The sequence below is a fragment of the Pyrenophora tritici-repentis genome, chromosome 2 (assembly GCF_003171515.1).
Source record: "Pyrenophora tritici-repentis strain M4 chromosome 2, whole genome shotgun sequence".
NCBI classification, from domain to species: Eukaryota; Fungi; Ascomycota; class Dothideomycetes; order Pleosporales; family Pleosporaceae; genus Pyrenophora; species Pyrenophora tritici-repentis.
In genome coordinates, this window is record NC_089391.1 from 1,187,371 (window position 1) to 1,206,525 (window position 19,155).

The window sequence follows — 19,155 nt, forward strand, 5'->3', positions numbered from 1 at the left end:
CTGATGCAATCCTCCGATGCTCCGAAACATTCCCACCATGCTGCTTTCACCTAGACAACCGCAAACTGACAGTGCCGTGTCCAAGATATGCCAGTTGTACACACACCACATGTGCCGCCCTTGCACTTGGGTTTACGAGGTTCCGGAGGCTTGGGGGTCGTTCCCGCTTGCCCCAAGCACCGTAGACAACCAACGCCGGTACTATGGCTTCCGCCGAATTAGCCTTGCCCGCTGATTCCGTACCTAGTAGAGAAGGCTGTCTCCATCGAGCCAGCCATCAGCCGCTAGTCCCCTGTGTGTGAGGTCTCATGTCCCTTTGACAGCCCGACCAGCGACTGATACAACCGCGTAAGGCTACCCATGGTGCGCTGACTGGAGCCAGCGCATTTGCACCACATGGTCGCACAACAGCTCGTCATCAACCAACATGCAACGCCCCATTGAGAGTCCAGCGGCCTGTGTACGCAGAGTCGTTTTGATGCTGCGAACGCACATATCAGGCAACGCTTTGAGGCTTGTGCTTCTCTGTGTGCCATGACTTGCCGGTGCCAACGGTGCATGGTGTCGTTGCTGTCGTTGCTGTCGTTGCCGTCAATGTCACCTTCTTACGTGAGCCTGTGGTATGCGCTTGCTCGGTCCGTGGTCGTCTTCTCGGTCCAGCTCAAACCGGCCGGCCTCATTGTACTAGTATGTACATTGCGAGCCTTGCCCAGGCCCGAAAACAGCGTCCCGAGTCGCATCTCATCCCACATGGAGAACGCCGGGGATCAACCGGGACTCCGGCACCGGGTGGGTAATTTTGGTATTTACCGTACGTGTCTTCGTACATGCTGGGGAGCTCTCGTCCAACGCGGCCGGCGCATCCAGCGAATGACGTTACCATCCAGGCAATCACCACTGTCGTCCTGCCACGTCGTTGGATAGCTAGCGAGCGGCATATCACTTTGATGCGCGCATCATCTGTGGGCTCGTCTGCAAATCCGGTGAGATTCAGGACCCGTTGGTGGTCTTGTACTCCAGACACGGCGGATTGCAACTGACGAGGCGCGTTAGAGATGAAAGCAGATGATCGCGTAGATCGCCTAGTTAGTCCAAAGTTAGCGTCAAACGCGCATCCGCCATGCTGCGCGGATCCCGAACAACGTCCCATACGACCGACCACCACCGTTGTCCCAAGCTTGTGAACGAGATGCCGTTGTCCGTCGCTGTGCCGGCTCTGCCGTCCTTTCGGAAGCAACACCTGCTCGTTGAGTTGTACGTCGCAGCACACCAACTTGGTCGCGTGTCCTGACTGTGTGTGTGTGTGTAGCTCCCGTCTGCGCTATGCACAGCTCGACGGTGTCTTCCTAAGCATCACGCCTGGCGACCCGTCGCTATGGCTTGGTGTCATCTTCGTGCGAAAAGGTAGCGAGTCCCATAGGGCTAAGCGAGCATGTTGTGCTCAACCCCCCTTTGAAACCGTCTATATTCACCATCGACAGGTCCATATGCGCCTGCTGTCTTACGCTTCCAAATCTCCTTCCCACCCACCTATCCTGCTTTGCCGCCCCTCGTGACCTTTTCCACCGATGTCTTTCACCCGCTCCTCACGCCACTTACCACGTATACTTACACGACTGGATCCACAGACACGGATACCGTCAGTGCAACCGATGAGGAACGGCTGCCACCAGGCGGATTCAGCCTGCGGCACGGCTTTCCCCATTGGTTTGGACGAAGCCGAAAGATGTCTGCACCAAACTCTCGTGATGCCAGTGGTTCTGCCTTGGCCAGTCCCGCGAGCACTACTCCTGTGCCCTCGGACTTGAACGCTAGCTCCGGTACTCCCAATGTTCCCCAGCCGACCCAAGAAGTATCTATTGTGCGCATACTAGAGTACATCCGTTCGACCTTTAGTGAGGAATCCATACTGGACTCACTCCCGCTAGAAGCTGCAGCAAACCCAGGGGCCTTCCATGCATGGAGAGCGCATCGAGCCCCTATTGTGCAAGCTCAGCAGCCAACATCGCCAAGCCCAGAACCATCCACGAGTGAAAAGTCAGAAGGCAGCTCTACTTTGGGACGCAACCGACGTCCTGGGGAGTGGAATTGGGAAGGCGTGTGGGAGGAGCGTGTAAGAAAAGCAGTCAAGGCCAGTCTGTCTGAACCAGTTCTGTATGGCACGAGTGCTGGAGAAGATATAGTAAGATCATATATCTGTGTACATGAATCTATACTCACAAATCCTATAGATACGGTTCCGCGAGGCAGACGAGGAGATGCAAGAGAAGATGAAGTGGCATCTGGAGACTGCTGCTGCTGCTGCTGCTGCAGAATCTTGACTTGTCATATAGCTAGCCCAAGCTTATGTCCCTGAAGTATGTAGCTGAGACCATGAGGTTGCATTGTAGAGGATTGCCACAACAGCGTCACTTGGTGTGCGGCATGTCCAAAGGCCAGAATGGGTAGTTACCAGTGACAATAGGCAAGTGTTCCTTGATGTAGCAAGAACTTCTCATGTTGTTTCCTCACCATACTCGAGCCTTCCCAATCATAATATGAGACCTCAAGCTGAATTCTTCCTCTTAGTAGCCTTCTTCCCTCCATCACACACTGTTGTGCATTCTCAGCTTGTTACTTGGCTACTCTTATTATCCATTTTCACCATCTTACCCAGACAGGCAGCAAGCCATTGCAGCAATCTTAGGTGGACGCAGACGTGAATGAGAGCACGTCGCGGTGAGCAAGTGAACGGTGAACTGTACTGCGCGCGTCGCGGTGAGCAAGTGGACGGTGAACTGTACTTGCGCGTGCCCGACGCGTCCAAGATGCTCACGTCAAAGGGGAGCGTCTTTCTCCCCCACCTTCCTCTCTACCCATCACCCCTCCACATTCAGAAGAAATCGCGCAAAGCAACCTTTCGTCGGCGGATATTCCGTAGGTCAAGCCACAAGCATTGCGACAACGAGTACGTGTTCGGTCCACTTGACGACATTATCGACGAGATCAAAAGCGACATTTGGGAGTCACCGTCTGACTGTGGCTTCGACTTGTCTGTCCTCGATTGCGCGTGTCCTCTCGAGGCGCCGTTGTTGTGGACCACAGCACCTCTACCCGTCAGTCGTATTCCGAAAGACCATACTCTGACGATCCCCAAGCACAGAAACAGCCGCTCGACGGCTTCAGGCTCAAGCCTTGGAGATCCGATGGCGCACCCCTACAGCACTGGCCACGATGCACCTGTTAATGGCGGTCCAGTACGTTCCCCACACACAACAACAGTGGGCGTGACGTCATATGAGCCCGCGGCTTCCAATTCCTCTACTCCTCCTAAGTACGTCACTGCGCAACAAGCCCTAGAAAATGTGGTTAGCTACGACGGAGGTCCCGTTGAACCGCCTAGGGGTCACACTTCTATGTTCCGACGTTTGACCAGCGGCCTCACACTCTTGCGTCGGCAGGGCACTGGAGACACAAGTGTTAGTATCAATGCCCCTGAAGCGTCTTCCCCCACAACCGCCTCGACACTTGCTACCCACGATGAGGACTCGAATGATCCGAATGACGCTGCCATCGAAGCTTGGCTGTGGAGGAAAGCTAGCGAGTAAGACAATGCCCATGCCTTTTTTCCTTATAGGAGGCTAATGTTAGTCAGCGGAGAATGGTTTAATCGCTTCATGGGCCTCGCTACAAAGCACATGCCTTCCCCGGCAGACCATAGAGATGACGTGCCGACCTTGCCTCCATCAAGCCCGAGTTTACTGAAACCAGAGGTTAAAGTCTTTTCAGAGGTTAGGATTCTTACCAAAGAGGTTGAAGACTTTACTGTCGCAATCGATATCGAGGGCGTTCTGCACAATCGTAAGCTCCTGCCGGACACTTCCATTGATGTCATATGTGTGGTGGACAACGGGTACACGCTCCCATTCCGGTACTCTGATAGTCCGGACTAACAATGTATAGATATTACGTGACTAAGGATTGTCTTGAAAAGGCCCTAGATGCTGTCAAAGGAACCTATGTAAGTCACGTCATCAATTAATTTTGTGAGGTTCATATATTTACTTATTTTAGGATCAGTTAGCTCATGGAGATCGCTTGGCATTGTACACCACGCACTGTACTCACCATCGGGTCACTGGGAACCGTCCCGAGCTGATGCTTCCCATTCGGCCCAAATATACGGATACTGGCGATAAGATCCAAAAACTGGCACACTACATTATGCGGTCTGGTACCCAACTTCGGCAACCGCCTCGCCCCAACCCATGTATGGCAGAAGTCATCATTTGCATAGCTAGGTCTATGCAGGACGACCATCTAAAGGCGAGCCGTACCCATTTCATCGTGCTGACTCCTGCTGCCCATCTTCTTCATGGGGTGTCGAGGTACTTTCCAGACCTTTACATCCACCAGATCAATCCTGCGATTCTTCCTTACTGTCCCGCCCCCGAGTTCGAGGACAAGGTCTGTGTTATCTCTTGCTGCAAAAAGGTCTTTGCCAGTAATATGTCCAAATATCAGTTGACATCCGCACGGATCAAGAGCATCATAAAGGACGCCAGATCTGTGGAACCCGTGGGTGAGTTGACCGACATAAGCCTTGACTTCCGCACGAAGACGGGCTGTAAGATTATAGAGTGTATTGGAAGTAAGGAAGTCCCGCAGCTACACCTAGGACAGCTGCACACGATTTTTCTTCGCATCCGTGTTACCAAGGCGGAAATTAAGAGTGTTGATTTGGACTCGACCAATCGCATCTTTAACTCGAGTCTATCAGCCAAGGGATTAAGACAAGAGCTGCAAAACTCCGTCCAAGTGGGCGCTGACAAGGTGCATCTTCTCGACGTGCAGGTCTTGCATCGCAACTCAATCCATGACCCGCAGACCTGGAACTACACAGAGCGACCAGTGATCGTTATACGCAAGCTCGGAAGTCTCGCTCCTCCCCAAGACACCTCTATGGATGTTTACAATCGCTTGTACTTCTACAAGCTCACCCATGCTCTCAAAGATGACATCAAGCTTGTAGCTGAGGGCACTATAGGCACCACCATCTCCAATACATGCGCAGAAGAAAAGAGGCTGAAAGCCGACATGTTCAAGGAGCTGAATTTCCACGCGGGTGTGCATGAATACGAGATGCAATACCGACAGAAGCTTCCGCTTTGCCCCGGCCCTATCGATATGGAATTTCCGCATGACTGGCTCATCGACTTGTGGAACCGCACAAAGGCCAGACGCAAGGGCATCGATGGCCTGGAGCGTCTAGCCTGAGCACTATGCGATGACTGACAGCTTGCCGGCTACCGAGAGAAGTGGTCAGAAGCAAGTGACGGCTGTCAGTGCCTTTGTTTTTGGCTCGATGCTGACGGCCAGGCAAGTGCTAGGGAGAGCGGATGATGGTAAAGGCGACCATGTGCTGGAGTCACGATTTTGCTTTTATGGTCATTCATGGCTGTTACGATCTGGAATCATTTCCACGATGCAGCTCAGACTATGATGATCTGGAACGCCTACCAAGATGGGAATCATGGCCATGGTGTTCTGGAACATTCTGGTCCAAGGGTACAAGCGACAACATCTTGTCCGCTTAAGCACAGCATAACCGTGCTCGCTAGGATTCAAATTCTGTAGCCCCGGATTTTTACGATCCCGCATAGTGATCTATGATTGTCCGTACCAAACTCTACAAAATTGTCCCTTCCCGCATGTATGATTGCCTTTTACTCCCCTGCATGTGCAAGACGGGGCAGTGCTCCCATTTCGTACCATCCATGCAACGTGGTGACGTACCTCAATTGCTTTTTGCGTGTTCGGAAACTTTCGTTGCTTCTGCTCGTAGGGGAACTTCGGCCGAACTCGGCTGAACACCCTTTCTCCACGGGTCCTACTTCGGAAATGGGGCAAAAGCAGGGTGAGGCTGGAGTGGCTGAGCTTTCAAAAGCCTGGCTGTATGCAAGCTAATGCAAGAGAGCTACTAACTCCGCATCGCATGTCATCGAATGTTGTCCCGGGATTCTCTGTTTCACGCTATACATGCCTAAGCTACTCTAGACACTAAACCATCGACGCCAACTTTGCAACTGCACTTTGTTTTTTTAATCTTTTCTGCCAAAAACCCACACTCCGGCACGCCAGGCTGCAGGTGGGCTTTTGCTCTGCGCCGCTCCAGCGTCAACCCTGCCGCGGCACTCATTTTCCCACTAAAACCAATGCCATCATAATTTTTTGCCATGACCCTAACGTACGTACCTTCTCGGGCATGCAACCCCCGAACCGCACCAAACAAAATTTCTGGGCAAAATTTTACAATGTAGACGACGCACAGGATGAGGAAAATAAAGTTTGCGTAAAAACTGCCCGCCCTGTAGCCCATGATATGGTCACTCGATTGCTTCCGTTCCGTACGTATGTAACATTGGGCTCCGAGATTTACCCTTGACATAGACATACGCACGCACGCATGCACGTCGAGAGAGAAACAGGTACCCAACATTCACAAGGAGCGGGAAGGAAGCTTTTGCGTGCGGCGGACCACGTTCCCCGACTCAGGCAACAAAGCTCAAAATCTTGACCATGACCACACCCTCGGAAAATGGCATGACATGACATGACCTGAGACTTGCAACAGTTGGTCCCCACTGATTTGACCCTTTGACCCTGCCTCTCTACTCTGCTTTGTGTGCCCTGTCCTGAGGGAAGCGTGCGGACATACCATTGACCCGTTCGAGCTGTTTTCTTGGCTTACTTAGTCTGCACAAGGAAAAAGACGTCGACCGGTCAGTCAGTGAGCGGAGTTTTCCTTTTCGAGTTAGTTACGCCATGTATTTCTTGCATTTCAGGTGCAGGATCGATCGCGAGAGCGGAGAGCGGTGGGTAGGTGTGTGTGTGCCTATGTGTGTGGGGTGGGTAGGTGTGAGAGCGTTATTTTTTCTTCTTTGCTTAAACCGCCCGTGGGAAATGAGGGGTGGGCAGGATGGGATAGGTGAACACGAACAAACAAACAAAGAAAAAAAGGGAGAGTGTGTGTGTGGAGGGGGTGCATGGCGTGAGCGTTGTTAAAACAAAAACTCACTCCGTCGCTTTCTCTGTCCTGGGTAATGGGTATGGGTATATGCAGGTCCAGTAATGCATTATGCCATGTCATGCTTGCCCAGGATTTTTTTTCTGGTTGTTTTGCTTGTTCGTTTCTATCGTATACATCCATGTGGATTATGTATGTATGCGAGGAGCGTTTTGGGAAAACAAACTACACGGCGTTTATGGGTGGCTTGCATGGGGGGTGGGTGGGGATTAGTAAACCGTGTGTTCGTGACGTGGGTGGCAGATGTAGAGTTTTCCGATCTGAGATTTCGCTTCGGTCCGAAAGAAAAAGACGTTGCGTGCATGCATGGTTTGGTGGGGGTTGGTGACATGGGTAGGGAGGTGGTTTTTCTTTTTCCTTCCTTGGCCTGTGTTGTGTTTATGAATATGCTTTCTTGGCGTGTGCTGTAATATCAGGTACTTGCCATGGATATAGAAATTATGTACAATCAAAGTAGGAAAAGTCGCATGTGCGCAATGTGATGATGATACGCAGGGATGGGTACCTCAACTGGCAAGGTAGTGTCAAAGCTTGCCACGCGGGATGCTACGGAACGCACGGGTAATGAGCGGTTTTCTGGAATGAAGTTTGAAATGGGATGGGCGTTGGCCGGTAGCTTTGGCAATGGTAGGTGCGGGATAATGTAGCAGTGGGCCGATAGAAGAGCGCCCGAGAGATCTGCTGGAAATACTCTAGGATATACGACCGATTAGTCGTGGAAGCGACGTCGGTAAGTAGGCCCGAACAACTCAATGAAAGAAAATCCATGATCGCGATGTTCAAACCCCATGTCCACATCAAAACTTACTGCCCATCGCATCGGGAGACCACTTTGGTGCCATCTCCTTCTTCGCTTCCACCGAGCCCCTATATACCAATGCTACCCCGGTCTTCTTCTTCAAACTCCCTTGCTCCTCATTCATGCCGTGAAGCTTGGCGAACAGACTCATTCTTGGGCCTTCGAAACTCGCATTTGAGTTGTTGTACGTAAAGCTTGCATTAAATGCAAGTGTAGAGTACGGGTTCTGTGATGACATCGCTTGGCGGTCGGCGGTCAAGGGTGTGTTGCGGCCAAGATTGAGAAACGAACGTTTCTTTAGAGGTGCTGGGGGAGAAGCATCTGCGTGGGGTGGAGTGAAGTACTGAAGTGTCGGCGTAGGCAATGGGGCGGTGATAGTTGAGGAGCGGTTAGAACTACGCTTAATGTCCTCCCAACCCTTGTTTTGGGGCTTCAGGAATTGAAACCTGGGTGACATGCTGGCCGGATATGTGATGACATGGTCACTGTTTGGTCGTTGGAGATAAGCGGGTGACGATGGGACATCCTGTGTGAGTGAGGAGTACGAAGAGTCGTCTGGCCTTGAAAAGAGCATGCTGCCGGTAGACCGCGGTTTGGCCGCTGGTGGTGACTTTGCGTGTGTGGGACTAAACAACGGAGATACGGTACAAGACGTTTGGGAGAACAGCGTGGTCAGTACCGGTCTCTTTCGTGGTTTTTGGACTGGGATAGGCGCATAGAACGTCACTGAGTCTGGTGTTTCCGACCTTAGAACTCGCAAGGGGAGATCAGGCTCTCCCGGATACATGAACGGCTCGCGGGAGCTAGCCTCTATTATAGATCCCAAACCTTGTCCTGAAATGCGTCCATATGGCGAAAGCGGCGGATAGTCTTTCGATGCAGGATTCGGAGAAGTACATGCATGGAAACTCCTCAAAGACCTTTGGCTCCTGACACTGCTTCGGCTTGACGATCTAGCATGGCTGCGACGTAATTCGCACTCGTTGTTGATGAGTGGACTCAGTGTCGGAGACGGAATCACATGATCGCGGATGGCGCGCGTTGACGAGGTCTTTGGTACAGGAGGTAAGGGTCTCTGAGGACCAGCACCATAATCCGCGATTGCAGCATAGAGCGCGGAAGCATGGTCGCGTGGTTTCCCAATGGCATCACTACTTCTCCAGTTCAGGGAAGGGTTGCCAGGGCTTCTTAGTGGGGTTCCAGGGCCACTGTGAAGGTAGTCATAAACGCTAGGGCGGTGATCGTCTTCGAAAGAAGTGTGTGGTGCAGGAGGCGGAGGCCTGATTCCATGGGATAGCAGTCCGCCTGTACCACCAGACATGCAAGCCTCATCATCTCCACTGTTTCTGCCACTATTTCCACCAAGAGAGGGATCGTACAGATACGCTTCTTCAAGATATACTCTCGAAGATCGCCCACTCTTACGCCTTGATGCAAAAGGGACCAGTCGGGCCATCATGTTTGGACTGCTGCCTGGACCTCCCTTTGTACTCATCACTGGATTGTACTTGGAGGCTCGTTTTACTGCATGCGTAGCATGATAGCGGCGAGCAACAAAGAGTGCGGCAACGATAGCCAGGAGAACTCCAGCGGTACTTCCCAGGGCAACCCCTGCGGTCTGCGATGTGTTTAGTGGAGGTGCAGCAGCTGCGAATGCGGTCTCAGTGGCGGTGACGGCAATATCCTGTGGTATCAGGCCAGTACGTGTACTCGATCCAGAACTTTGTGTCTTTGTACGTATCTCGAAAGTGCTGAGTGACGTGCGAGTCGCTAGGGTGGTAGATTTGGCAGTGAAAGTGGGAAGAGTTGATGATCCGGAAGCTTTTGTGATAAAGCTACTGATGCCAAATTTGCTGGAAGTCGAAATCGCGGGGAAAGGTGGAACAAAGATGGAGACTGTCGTGGGAGTATACGAGCCATTTGTTGATAGCCTAGTGAAGACAGCACTCGATTGATATGACCCCTCCGAGACGCTTGTGGGTTGAATGGTGACTGAAGTACTCAAGTTTTGACTGATAGTAAAACTAGGAGTATTTCGCATTGACAAAGTGAGCCCATACGAGAGCGGTGAATTTGTCTCGGTCGCGCTTCGATATGATGTACTCGCTGGCATATTTTCTTGGCTGTTTGTTCCCAGAATAGGCGTGGCATGACTTCTCGAGAACGATGCAGTATCGTTTCCTGGGACCATGGTAACAGTCGAGGTGATGGGTCGCGGCCAAAGATCACTACTTGAGCTGGGGATAGCTGTAGCGTTAGTGAAAGTGGAGATGACGGCAAATATCGCTGTCTTGGTTGGAGCCGCGAAGTAACTGGGGGCGGTCGACTCCGAGACTTGATCATTGCCACTGGTCGTTGAGCTCACGGAAAACGGAACAGACGACAGGATTGACGAAGTTATCGTAGATGAAAAGCCGTCGTTCGAAGAGGAACCCAGTGGAGCTAGAGTATTGTTTGTTATTGAAGAAGTCGGATAAGACGGAGTGGCTGTCTGAAAGCTGGCGACGACGGAAGGAGCAGGCGTCAGCGAGCCAGTATGGGTCTCGAGGGCGAGTGTGGGCGAGCGATCGACTGTCGCAATGCTATTCAGCATCGAATGGGGCCATAATGGTAGGTCCAACGAGTTCCCTTCATTGTGTGCTTGTTTCGATGGGACTGTGATACTGATGGGTGTCACAGTATCCACTGAGACGGTTGTATTGATGAGCGGGGACGCGTCACTGCTGTCAACAACAACCGCTACGGTAGGGGTCAAGCTCAAATAGCCGGGTAGGCTCAAGAACGAATGCGATAGTAGTTGTGTGACTGTAGGGGTGCTGGAAACCTGTGACAGTGACATGTTGACGGACAGAGTTGCACCATCTGGAGTGGAAGTGGGGCTCGCGGTGCTGACTGAGTTGAATATCGAACTCTGGGGTGTGTAGCTAGGTGGGCTAATGGACCAGTCTAAATGAATGACTGGTCCCAACGAGGCAGTCAGAGAAGTCACCATAGGATGCATGATCACGCTCGATGTTTCCATGTCTGTGTCGGTCGATGAAGCGTGTGGATTCCATGACATCAGAACACCCGAGGATGGTGATCCCGGATTTGGAAGTGCAAGGATAGTCGGTTGTGTCTCAATCGTATATATCGTATGCACTGGAATGGCGCTTCGGGTGTCGTCCAGTGGCCCATCGAAGCTCGTAGTCGACGATGAGGTGGTGGCAACAGTGCTCAATGCGGGTATTTCGGCACTGAAGGCCGTTGTTAATGGCTGAACATTTGATAATCGCGACGACTCTGCATGATTTGAGGATATTTGTGTTCTCGAGATGGTCGCGCTAAACTTAGTTCCTGAAGCAGATGATGTTTCTTGAACTGCTGATGATGCGCGCCCAGAAGAGGGTACCTCAGATGAACCCAAAGATATCGACGTGAAAACAGACCCTTGTACTGTTATCGGGACAGAAGTTGAGGTTGCCGTGGATATCTTTTGCGTTTCCGTGATGGTATGTGATGCGGTCCCTGGATGGCTCATGGGATGTGACATTGAAGGCGCATTGTCAGCTATACTGGCCGACGTTTCCGATGCGAGCGCTGAGTTCAATGATGTAGATCCAGAATTAGAAGATGAGCTTGAAAGATGTCGATCGATAGATACTGATGCATCGCTCTTCGGTTGTGATGTTGCAACTGACTCTGCCGTCGAGGGAAGCACAGTGGACGTGGCAGGCGTCTGTGAAATAATCCCAAGCTTTGTTGGAGATATCGTAACATTAAGAAAAGACAAACCATGCCGTGGTATTATAGAACGTTTCCCGTTTGTGAAGTGAGTATTAGAGAGTCTTGCATCTATGCAACGAGTGTAAGTAGTTACAAAGATAAAATGTTCATCCACCCACCTTGTACATCAGCCACCACATTACTTTCAACTATCGACCATGCAGTGCAACAAGCAGTCAGGACTTCCGTTAGCCAGCCCATTGCATGCCCACAAGGTTCGAACCGAATGACTTGGATAACGAGCAATACAACAGCAAATTGAACACATAATACAAATCCCCTGGAAGTATGAAACAAAAAATAAGGCGACAGTATATACGTAGTGATTCCCGCGCCTCTTGCGCAAAGACCAAAATGCTTCGCATGGATGCACTTTGTCCGGGCCGGGTTGGGGTTGGCGTGAGGTACATTGACATGGCCCTAGTAAAGGAACGTGGGGCTGAGTCCGCAACCGCCTGCATACAACACCAAGAATACCCAAGACGTGAGCTATCATTAGCTCAAGGCTCGGCTGTGGCGTTGGATCTTTCGCATATTCGGGATTCGTCCCTTAATCCGTAATGTCGCGGAGTGAAACATGACATTTTTGTAACGTACCTATTTGTCGTTGCTGGAGTCGCACACGAAGCGCCACCAATGGCCAACTTGGAAATGAACGTGGCGCAGCCTTCTGAAGCCGCTGCTATCTATCCAGCGTCTATGTTGCTCGTCGGCCTTGCATACAACCGGCCTCGCCAAATGTGGCGCTGGGCCTCTGCTCGGGATATGACCTATACCCTACTGGCCCCAAGGATCAGTAGATCCGCTCCGTACCGCGTCGTCCACTGCGGCTCTTCCCTGCCATCATTGATGAGAAGGAATAGTTCATGCACCTAGCCTCCCGCCGTTGAACCACTCCCACTGACGATGTTGGCTTGACTATCGCGAACGATTTCTTGCAGCCAAAGAGGCAATGCACGCAATTTGGGAGCCAGCGCTGGACCAAGAATCAACTGGCCGCTCTTTACTGCAATTATTTGGTCTACCATGGCCTGCGCGACGTCTCCTGGTTCCAGCATTTTCGCCCCTACGCTTTTCAGTCCCGCCTCGATCGCCGAGTGCGATGTTATGGCCGATTTGGTCCAGTTGGGGTGTACGATGGAGGTCTGGATTTGAGGACACTTGTAGCGATGCTTCAGCTCTTGTGTAAGCCCCTCATGAAAGGCCAGAAGCGCCGCTTTAGTGCAGCTGTAGTCGACAGCGTTTGCGAGAGCGACAAAGGAAGCAAGACTTGCGACACTCATGATGTGACCCTTCTTTTTCGCGAGCATGTCTGGCAGAAATTCTTGAACGGTGCTCCAGTGACTTGTGAGATTAATGTCGAGCATTTTCTTCAGATTATCCTGGGGAATTTCGAGAATGGTCCAAGCATTCCCGATGCCAGCGTTGTTGATCAGTATTGACGGCGGGCCTAGATCTGAGCGTATAGCTTCTGCTGCCTGATGGATATTGTCCCGCGATGTTATGTCGCACTTGTAAAATCTTACAAGAGCTAGATCATCTGCGCCCCCATAAGTCTGCGACCCAATATTTCTGTGCCGCGGACGTACCTTTGTTGAAGACATCTGACAGAGGACTGACGTCTAGAACTGCGACCTTGATGCCATGGGAAGCAAGTTTCTTGACCACGCATGCACCTATACCAGCCGAGCCGCCAGTGACCACAGCGACCTCGCGCTTCCAGTCCCAACCACTTTTATCGGTCTTCCAAATCCATCGCCTCTCAGCCCAGCGATTCAATCCCGAGTTGAGGTCCACTATAGCCCACAAAGGCAAGGCCCACTTGAGGTACCAGTAGATGGTTGTAAGCTGACTGTTGGAAAGATCGAGCTTACCGCCCAGCCTCAGGAACTCGGGCTTAGCTACTCGGAGTATGACCGAGGTCAGAGTGAGCAGGGCACATCGAATCATGATGGGGCAGGATGGGGCGAGAGGCGTATTAATGATGGGGCTGTATTGGGCGTCGTATCATATGTAGATGATTCTCTGTATAAATTATTCGAGAGGTGGGAGCCACTGCAAATAAGATTATCATTCAACGAAGGTCTGGCAAGAAATAATGTAACTCTGCTGGATACCGAGGCACGAAGAGTAGTGGTATGCAAGTGCTGTAGATCATCATGGGGCTTGGGTCCGCCACTCGCTAGTTTCGCGACGCGATTGTGTACGTCAGAAATCCATGGCATGGCACAGTAGACAACGTTCGCCATTCACGCCGCCCTGTAACTGACGCATGTCTTTCGCCCGGTCATACTGCTTAAGCGGTACGCTGACGCCGTTTTTGTATCCCGCATTTCTTCCAAGACCGCTCGTCGCGGTTGCGCGGAGATGCCCGCTTCACAATCGATTTCCGCCGCCATTTAGATGCGCCTCCACAACCGCTGAGCAGTCGGAAGCTCCTCCGAATGCGCAAGCATCACGACTTGACCCTGAACCAGACGATTACTCCCTCACGCCCTTTGCTGACCGATGCATCCTCACGGTTGAGGCCGGTGCAGGTGGTCACGGGTGTGTGTCATTTTTGCGCGAAAAGTACATTGAAGAGGGGCCCGCGAATGGTGGAGATGGTGGCAGTGGAGGGAATGTATATATACAAGCAATCCGGGGCGAGACGTCGCTGCATAAGCTTGCTCGAAGACGCCAGATCAAGGCCGGTAGAGGGCGCAATGGGCAGGGAAAAGTCAAAGGTGGCGAGCGAGGGACTGACGTTTTGATCACAGTACCAGTAGGTACAATTGTGCGCGAACTACAAAGACATGACCCGATTGCGATAATGGAGAAGGAACATTGGAAGATGGAGCAAGAGGTAGGAGAAGAGGAATTGGAGGAGGGGACACCCAGCTATAGGAAAGACCGATGGCTGGTCTACCCTGGAACTATACCTTCGGAGTTAAGCAGGATGAAATTCCCCAAGCTCCCTCCACCACGGAGATCGCATCTCGCAGCCCTCGAACCCGAAGCGCCCATGTGGCTAGACTTGGACAAACACATGGAGACGCCCATGCTGATAGCGGCAGGAGCCATGGGCGGCTTGGGCAACCCACACTTTATGACACCATACAACTCAAGGCCCAAGATAGCTACGAGGGGAGATGAAGGCTTGAAGATATCCTTGCAGCTGGAATTGAAGATTCTGGCAGATCTGGGTCTTGTTGGTCTCCCCAATGCTGGAAAGAGCACGCTTCTTCGCGCGTTGAGCAATAGCCGGGCACGAGTGGGTAACTGGGCCTTTACGACGCTGCAGCCGAACGTTGGCACTGTTGTCCTGGATAACCACAAGGGTCGACCACTCGTCACGTCACGTAGACCGAATGGGGAGCTGCGAGAGAACTTTACCGTTGCCGATGTGCCAGGGCTGATTGAAGATGCGCATCTGGACAAGGGACTCGGGCTGGGCTTCTTGCGACACATTGAGCGCGCTGCAGTACTCGCCTTCGTCATTGACTTGTCTGCTGGCGATGCTGTAGCTGCGCTTAAACTTCTTTGGCGCGAAGTATCCGAATACGAGACGTTGCGCGGAAAAGAGCTCAACGCGGAGACGGAGCGCAGAATGGTGACTTACAGGCCTCCTGGCCGCAGCCCACCACCCAGTGACCCGTCTGATGTCCTCGACTCGCCGCATCTGGACCCATCCCCTAAACCTCTCCCTTTTCTTACCACAACACCAATCTCTTCAAAGCCATGGTTTGTGGTTGCGACAAAGGCAGACTTGCCGGACACGCAGGCCAACTTTGAAGCTCTTCTTCAGTATCTGGGTGAAGTGAGCAAGGGCACGCAGGCGCATCCAAGTAACCGTAAGCATGCATGGAAGCAGAATGTGCAAGCTGTGCCGATTAGTGCGATACAAGGAGAAGGTGTGCAAGTCATTCCACAGTTGGTGATGGACTTGTTGGACGAGTAGATGTAGCAATGATACCCAGTCCTACTCTTAGATGTCGCAATGATTCTGTCGGTCTTTGTGAATGCTGCCGTGATGGAATGTAACAGCCGACCAGAACTGTTCATTTGCCTAACTTTGAGTAGTAGTTAACCATGCAGCGGTGTATGGGTTGGCGAATGAAGACAAACAACGGCAGGAGCACAGGAGGATCATGAACAAGGCAGGAGCGCAGACGACTTGAACAAAAATAAGTTTACTCTGATACCTGAATCCCAACAATCTTCACCTCACCTATTTACTTTTGCCCAAGAATTCTTCATGCGCATGCCCCAGACTTCATAAGATACATGTCATGACCCCATCACGAAAGGCACGGTTGACTACGAGCGCATTTCCATAGCCTCACTTGGGCATACTTCCAGCCCTCAGGTAGGTATGACTTGGGCGACACAAGTAAATAGAAGGAACCAAGTGCTGATCCTACAGGTTGTTCCTGCCCAGATATCCAGTTCGTTGTGGGAGAGGAAGGACGATTGAACTACGCCCTCTTTCGCCGAAACACGCGCAACCCAAGAGCATAGTATACGCTTACCGTCATCTAAAGTCGAATTCGCTCTCCAAACACACCATGCGCTAGAGACCCCATGCATTGTGGAATACAGTTTGCGTAGTAGGTAGGGGTAGAAAGGCTGCCGTCATGAACTTTGCTGACAACATGTATAGGATTATCTTCCGATGTACGATTTACCATGGAGACTTGCCCTACCCTAATAAGCATGTGTACCTTCTATACGACCTATTGCTTCGATTTGGCTATTCTGAACTGTACGAATCGTCGATATTGCGGCCGTCGGGGTACCTCTGCCAAAATGTGGTTCAGCATCTCCAGATCCATGACCAGGCTCACCATTGGCGCATCCGACGCTGTTAACGCGAGCTTTGCTCGCGGATTAACAGCGTTGGTGTCTGCCAATATACATTTGTTTTATTCATTTCGATAAAAAAAACATGTCTTTTCAGAACGACAGCAACAGCAACAAGAGTTGGGATAGACGAGAGACAAGAAGTATGGAAGAGATCGCTAGCTGTTACCCATGAGTCATGCGCAGGGGGGCAAAGCGGATCGGGTGAGCTAAGAAAAACTGGGATCGGCATATAATCTCACCCACGGTTTGCCCTCTAATCGACATGCAGTTGCCTGCTTGATTTCTGGTTTAGAGCTGTTATTTTGACATCGACTATATAAATTACTTAATTGTATCATTCTTCGCCTTCGGGCAATTGGTCAATTGAAACGATACAGAGAAGATTAGCATGGCCCCTGCACTAAGGATGACACGCTCAATCAAAGAGAAGCTACCATTTTTTTTTGCATTTGACCTTGATACTTGCTCCTTGGAAAGTTGCTGTTTTGCGCGAGTTCGAATCTGTGCCATAACTCATCTATGTGTTCTTGCGTCTTTTTTTGCCAGCAAAGGATTGCCAGCCCGCTAGCTCGGCCCGGACCAGGAACATCAACCTCGGAAACTTTTATCCACCACATTCTTTCAGCAACTCAACACACAAGTCATAGATACTATGCAGTAAGCCACTCTAGGCCTTGATTTCCTTGCGCCATCCAGTCGCAAGATCAAGGCCAAAGGCAAAAAAAATGGTAGCTTCTCTTTGATTGAGCGTGTCATCCTTAGTGCAGGGGCCATGCTAATCTTCTAGCGGCGCCGCTGCGCGGCGAGCTATGGCGGCGAGCTCGCTGACGCTCGCTCATCCGCCATCGACATGGTACGGCAGCCGACTGTAGGCTGGGATGACCTGTCGCAGACTTCAATACATCGCCATGTTAGGAATTCGTGGCTGAACGCCGCCAGTATAGACTCAGTGGTTTGTCCTAGCTCGGCTCATACCCCGAGTCATTGTGCAGAAGATGAGCTATGTCATGTGGCATCCAGGAGTACTTCACATGTTTTCTCAGATCACAGTACGATACGTCGTGCTATTTTGCGCGCGAGCTGTAAAACTTGTGGTTGCGACATTAAGTTGTGCGTTTTGGTAAGAGTGACACCAGAGGGTGTCTCGTGGTCCTGGATTGCTGTTTACCTTGACTTCGAATGACACGCCCGCCGGTAGCAAGCAAACCCCCAAACTACTTGTCGTTCTCCCCACCCGCATGCGCAACGATTCCTAGACTATAACCCATATCAATATAACCTTACCTATCTAAGCCCTTTACGCGCACTCGCTGTACCATCATGTCTCGAATAAAGCCTTGGTTCAACTATCCCGCCCGATCGAGAAAACTTGCGCGTAGTGTGAATACGTCGATGCTGATGGCACTGTAAGATAGCATGGGTGAGCTATCCAACTGCGTTTCGTATGATTCCTGGGTATATTGCTATGTGTTTTGACCATGGTATCCGCCATGTTACTGTGTTCCTGTATACCTGGTGAGCCCCGAGGACCTTAAGGTCATACAGGCCTATACTTGGCATTCGACGTATACGAATGTTATGGCAGCGGGAAAAATACCGCCGTACCACTGCTTCAATGTTTGGCGTTACTATCGTAGCTTTTTCTTAAGAATGCATAGCATTTAGTTGCGACTTGGGAAGGATTTTGCATGTCATATTGTTTACAATTCTCTCCGAGAATATCTAAATAGTAGCGTAATGACTGCGTCTAGCAGAGCCGTGTACGAGAGGATACATAAGCAACTTCAACCTCGTCGTCGCCTGGCTTCCTCAAGAGTAGTGCGACGAACACATTCGAAGGCGATGTAGCCGCCTAGGACTTCCATATCAAATCAACTTAATATGATTACTATAGTCTAGATGTATAGAACAGGTAAGTTGCTGTAGATAGCACACAGAATTAGTAGTACAGAGGAACCCCACCACCAACTAGACCCTCGTATGAAACACTTTCGGGGCGTTTCGCTAACATACATAGGAATGGTTCGACATCATCTAATGCTATTGGCAAGGTACAGGAGTAATCCAGAGCCTATCAGCACTTAGACATGGCATGAGACCTCTCCGGAGGGTTTGCCTTACTCTAGGTGCAGTGAATAAGCCACTGAAACCTCGAAAGAGGTTTCTGAACGTAAACGCTGCTGGTGTTGGATTGGAAGCAACCGGGATCCTTTACTAGCCTATCAAACGCTGCAGTATATCCTCCGCGAGACATGCTCCGTGCGGTAGGAACCTTTTTTTCATTGATAGACTCCCTCCATTGGGTTCTGTTAAAGAAGGAAAATTGCTGGTGTACACTGGCTGTAGTTGTCTCGCTAGTATATAATCGATCTGATCTGTTAGTCTAGAGTGGTGGTAGTAGCCTCGCTAGTGGAGCTATCGGTGGTTTGGTGATATATATAGGTCGATATTTGCCTCCCTAGCGTACAAACGTTGTACCCTACTAGTGTTGTGCTGAATTCGGTAGTTACCCCGCTCGCAGAACTGTCTATCATTTGATGATGTATGTACGTACGTTGGTATTTATCCTGCTAGTATATAGCTATGGTCCTTTGATAGTGTCAAACTCACCTTAGTATTTGCCCTACCAGCAGAATTGTTAATTAGCTGGCGATATACGTACGCTAGTATTTGCCCAGCT

The 19,155-nt window shown here is 51.0% G+C and overlaps 5 protein-coding genes across 5 annotated transcripts; 2 read left to right on the forward strand and 3 right to left on the reverse strand.

The window, feature by feature from the left end:
- Positions 1-1,189: 1,189 nt before the first annotated feature.
- Positions 1,190-5,256, forward strand: PtrM4_059200 (Ubiquitin-protein ligase; the record flags this gene model as incomplete). Its single annotated transcript, XM_001932703.2, has 8 exons — positions 1,190-1,254; positions 1,310-1,404; positions 1,482-2,182; positions 2,232-2,275; positions 2,921-3,583; positions 3,635-3,892; positions 3,943-4,000; positions 4,054-5,256. The coding sequence occupies 8 exons, from the start codon at positions 1,190-1,192 to the stop codon at positions 5,254-5,256; spliced, it is 3,087 nt and encodes a 1,028-aa protein (XP_001932738.2).
- A 766-nt stretch (positions 5,257-6,022) lies between these two features.
- Positions 6,023-6,358, reverse strand: PtrM4_059210 (uncharacterized protein; the record flags this gene model as incomplete). Its single annotated transcript, XM_066105439.1, has 1 exon — positions 6,023-6,358. One exon carries the CDS (start codon positions 6,356-6,358, stop codon positions 6,023-6,025), a length of 336 nt encoding a protein of 111 aa, XP_065964066.1.
- A 1,505-nt stretch (positions 6,359-7,863) lies between these two features.
- Positions 7,864-10,887, reverse strand: PtrM4_059220 (Herpes-BLLF1 domain containing protein; the record flags this gene model as incomplete). The annotated part of the gene is made up of 1 exon (XM_001932704.2): positions 7,864-10,887. One exon carries the CDS (start codon positions 10,885-10,887, stop codon positions 7,864-7,866), a length of 3,024 nt encoding a protein of 1,007 aa, XP_001932739.2.
- Positions 10,888-12,407: 1,520 nt separating this feature from the next.
- PtrM4_059230 (DltE, Short-chain dehydrogenase) lies at positions 12,408-13,580 on the reverse strand (the record flags this gene model as incomplete). Its single annotated transcript, XM_001932705.2, has 3 exons — positions 12,408-12,410; positions 12,536-13,170; positions 13,220-13,580. 3 exons carry the CDS (start codon positions 13,578-13,580, stop codon positions 12,408-12,410), a joined length of 999 nt encoding a protein of 332 aa, XP_001932740.2.
- An 862-nt stretch (positions 13,581-14,442) lies between these two features.
- Positions 14,443-15,570, forward strand: PtrM4_059240 (Obg, GTPase; the record flags this gene model as incomplete). The annotated part of the gene is made up of 1 exon (XM_001932706.1): positions 14,443-15,570. One exon carries the CDS (start codon positions 14,443-14,445, stop codon positions 15,568-15,570), a length of 1,128 nt encoding a protein of 375 aa, XP_001932741.1.
- Between the last annotated feature and the right edge of the window lie 3,585 nt (positions 15,571-19,155).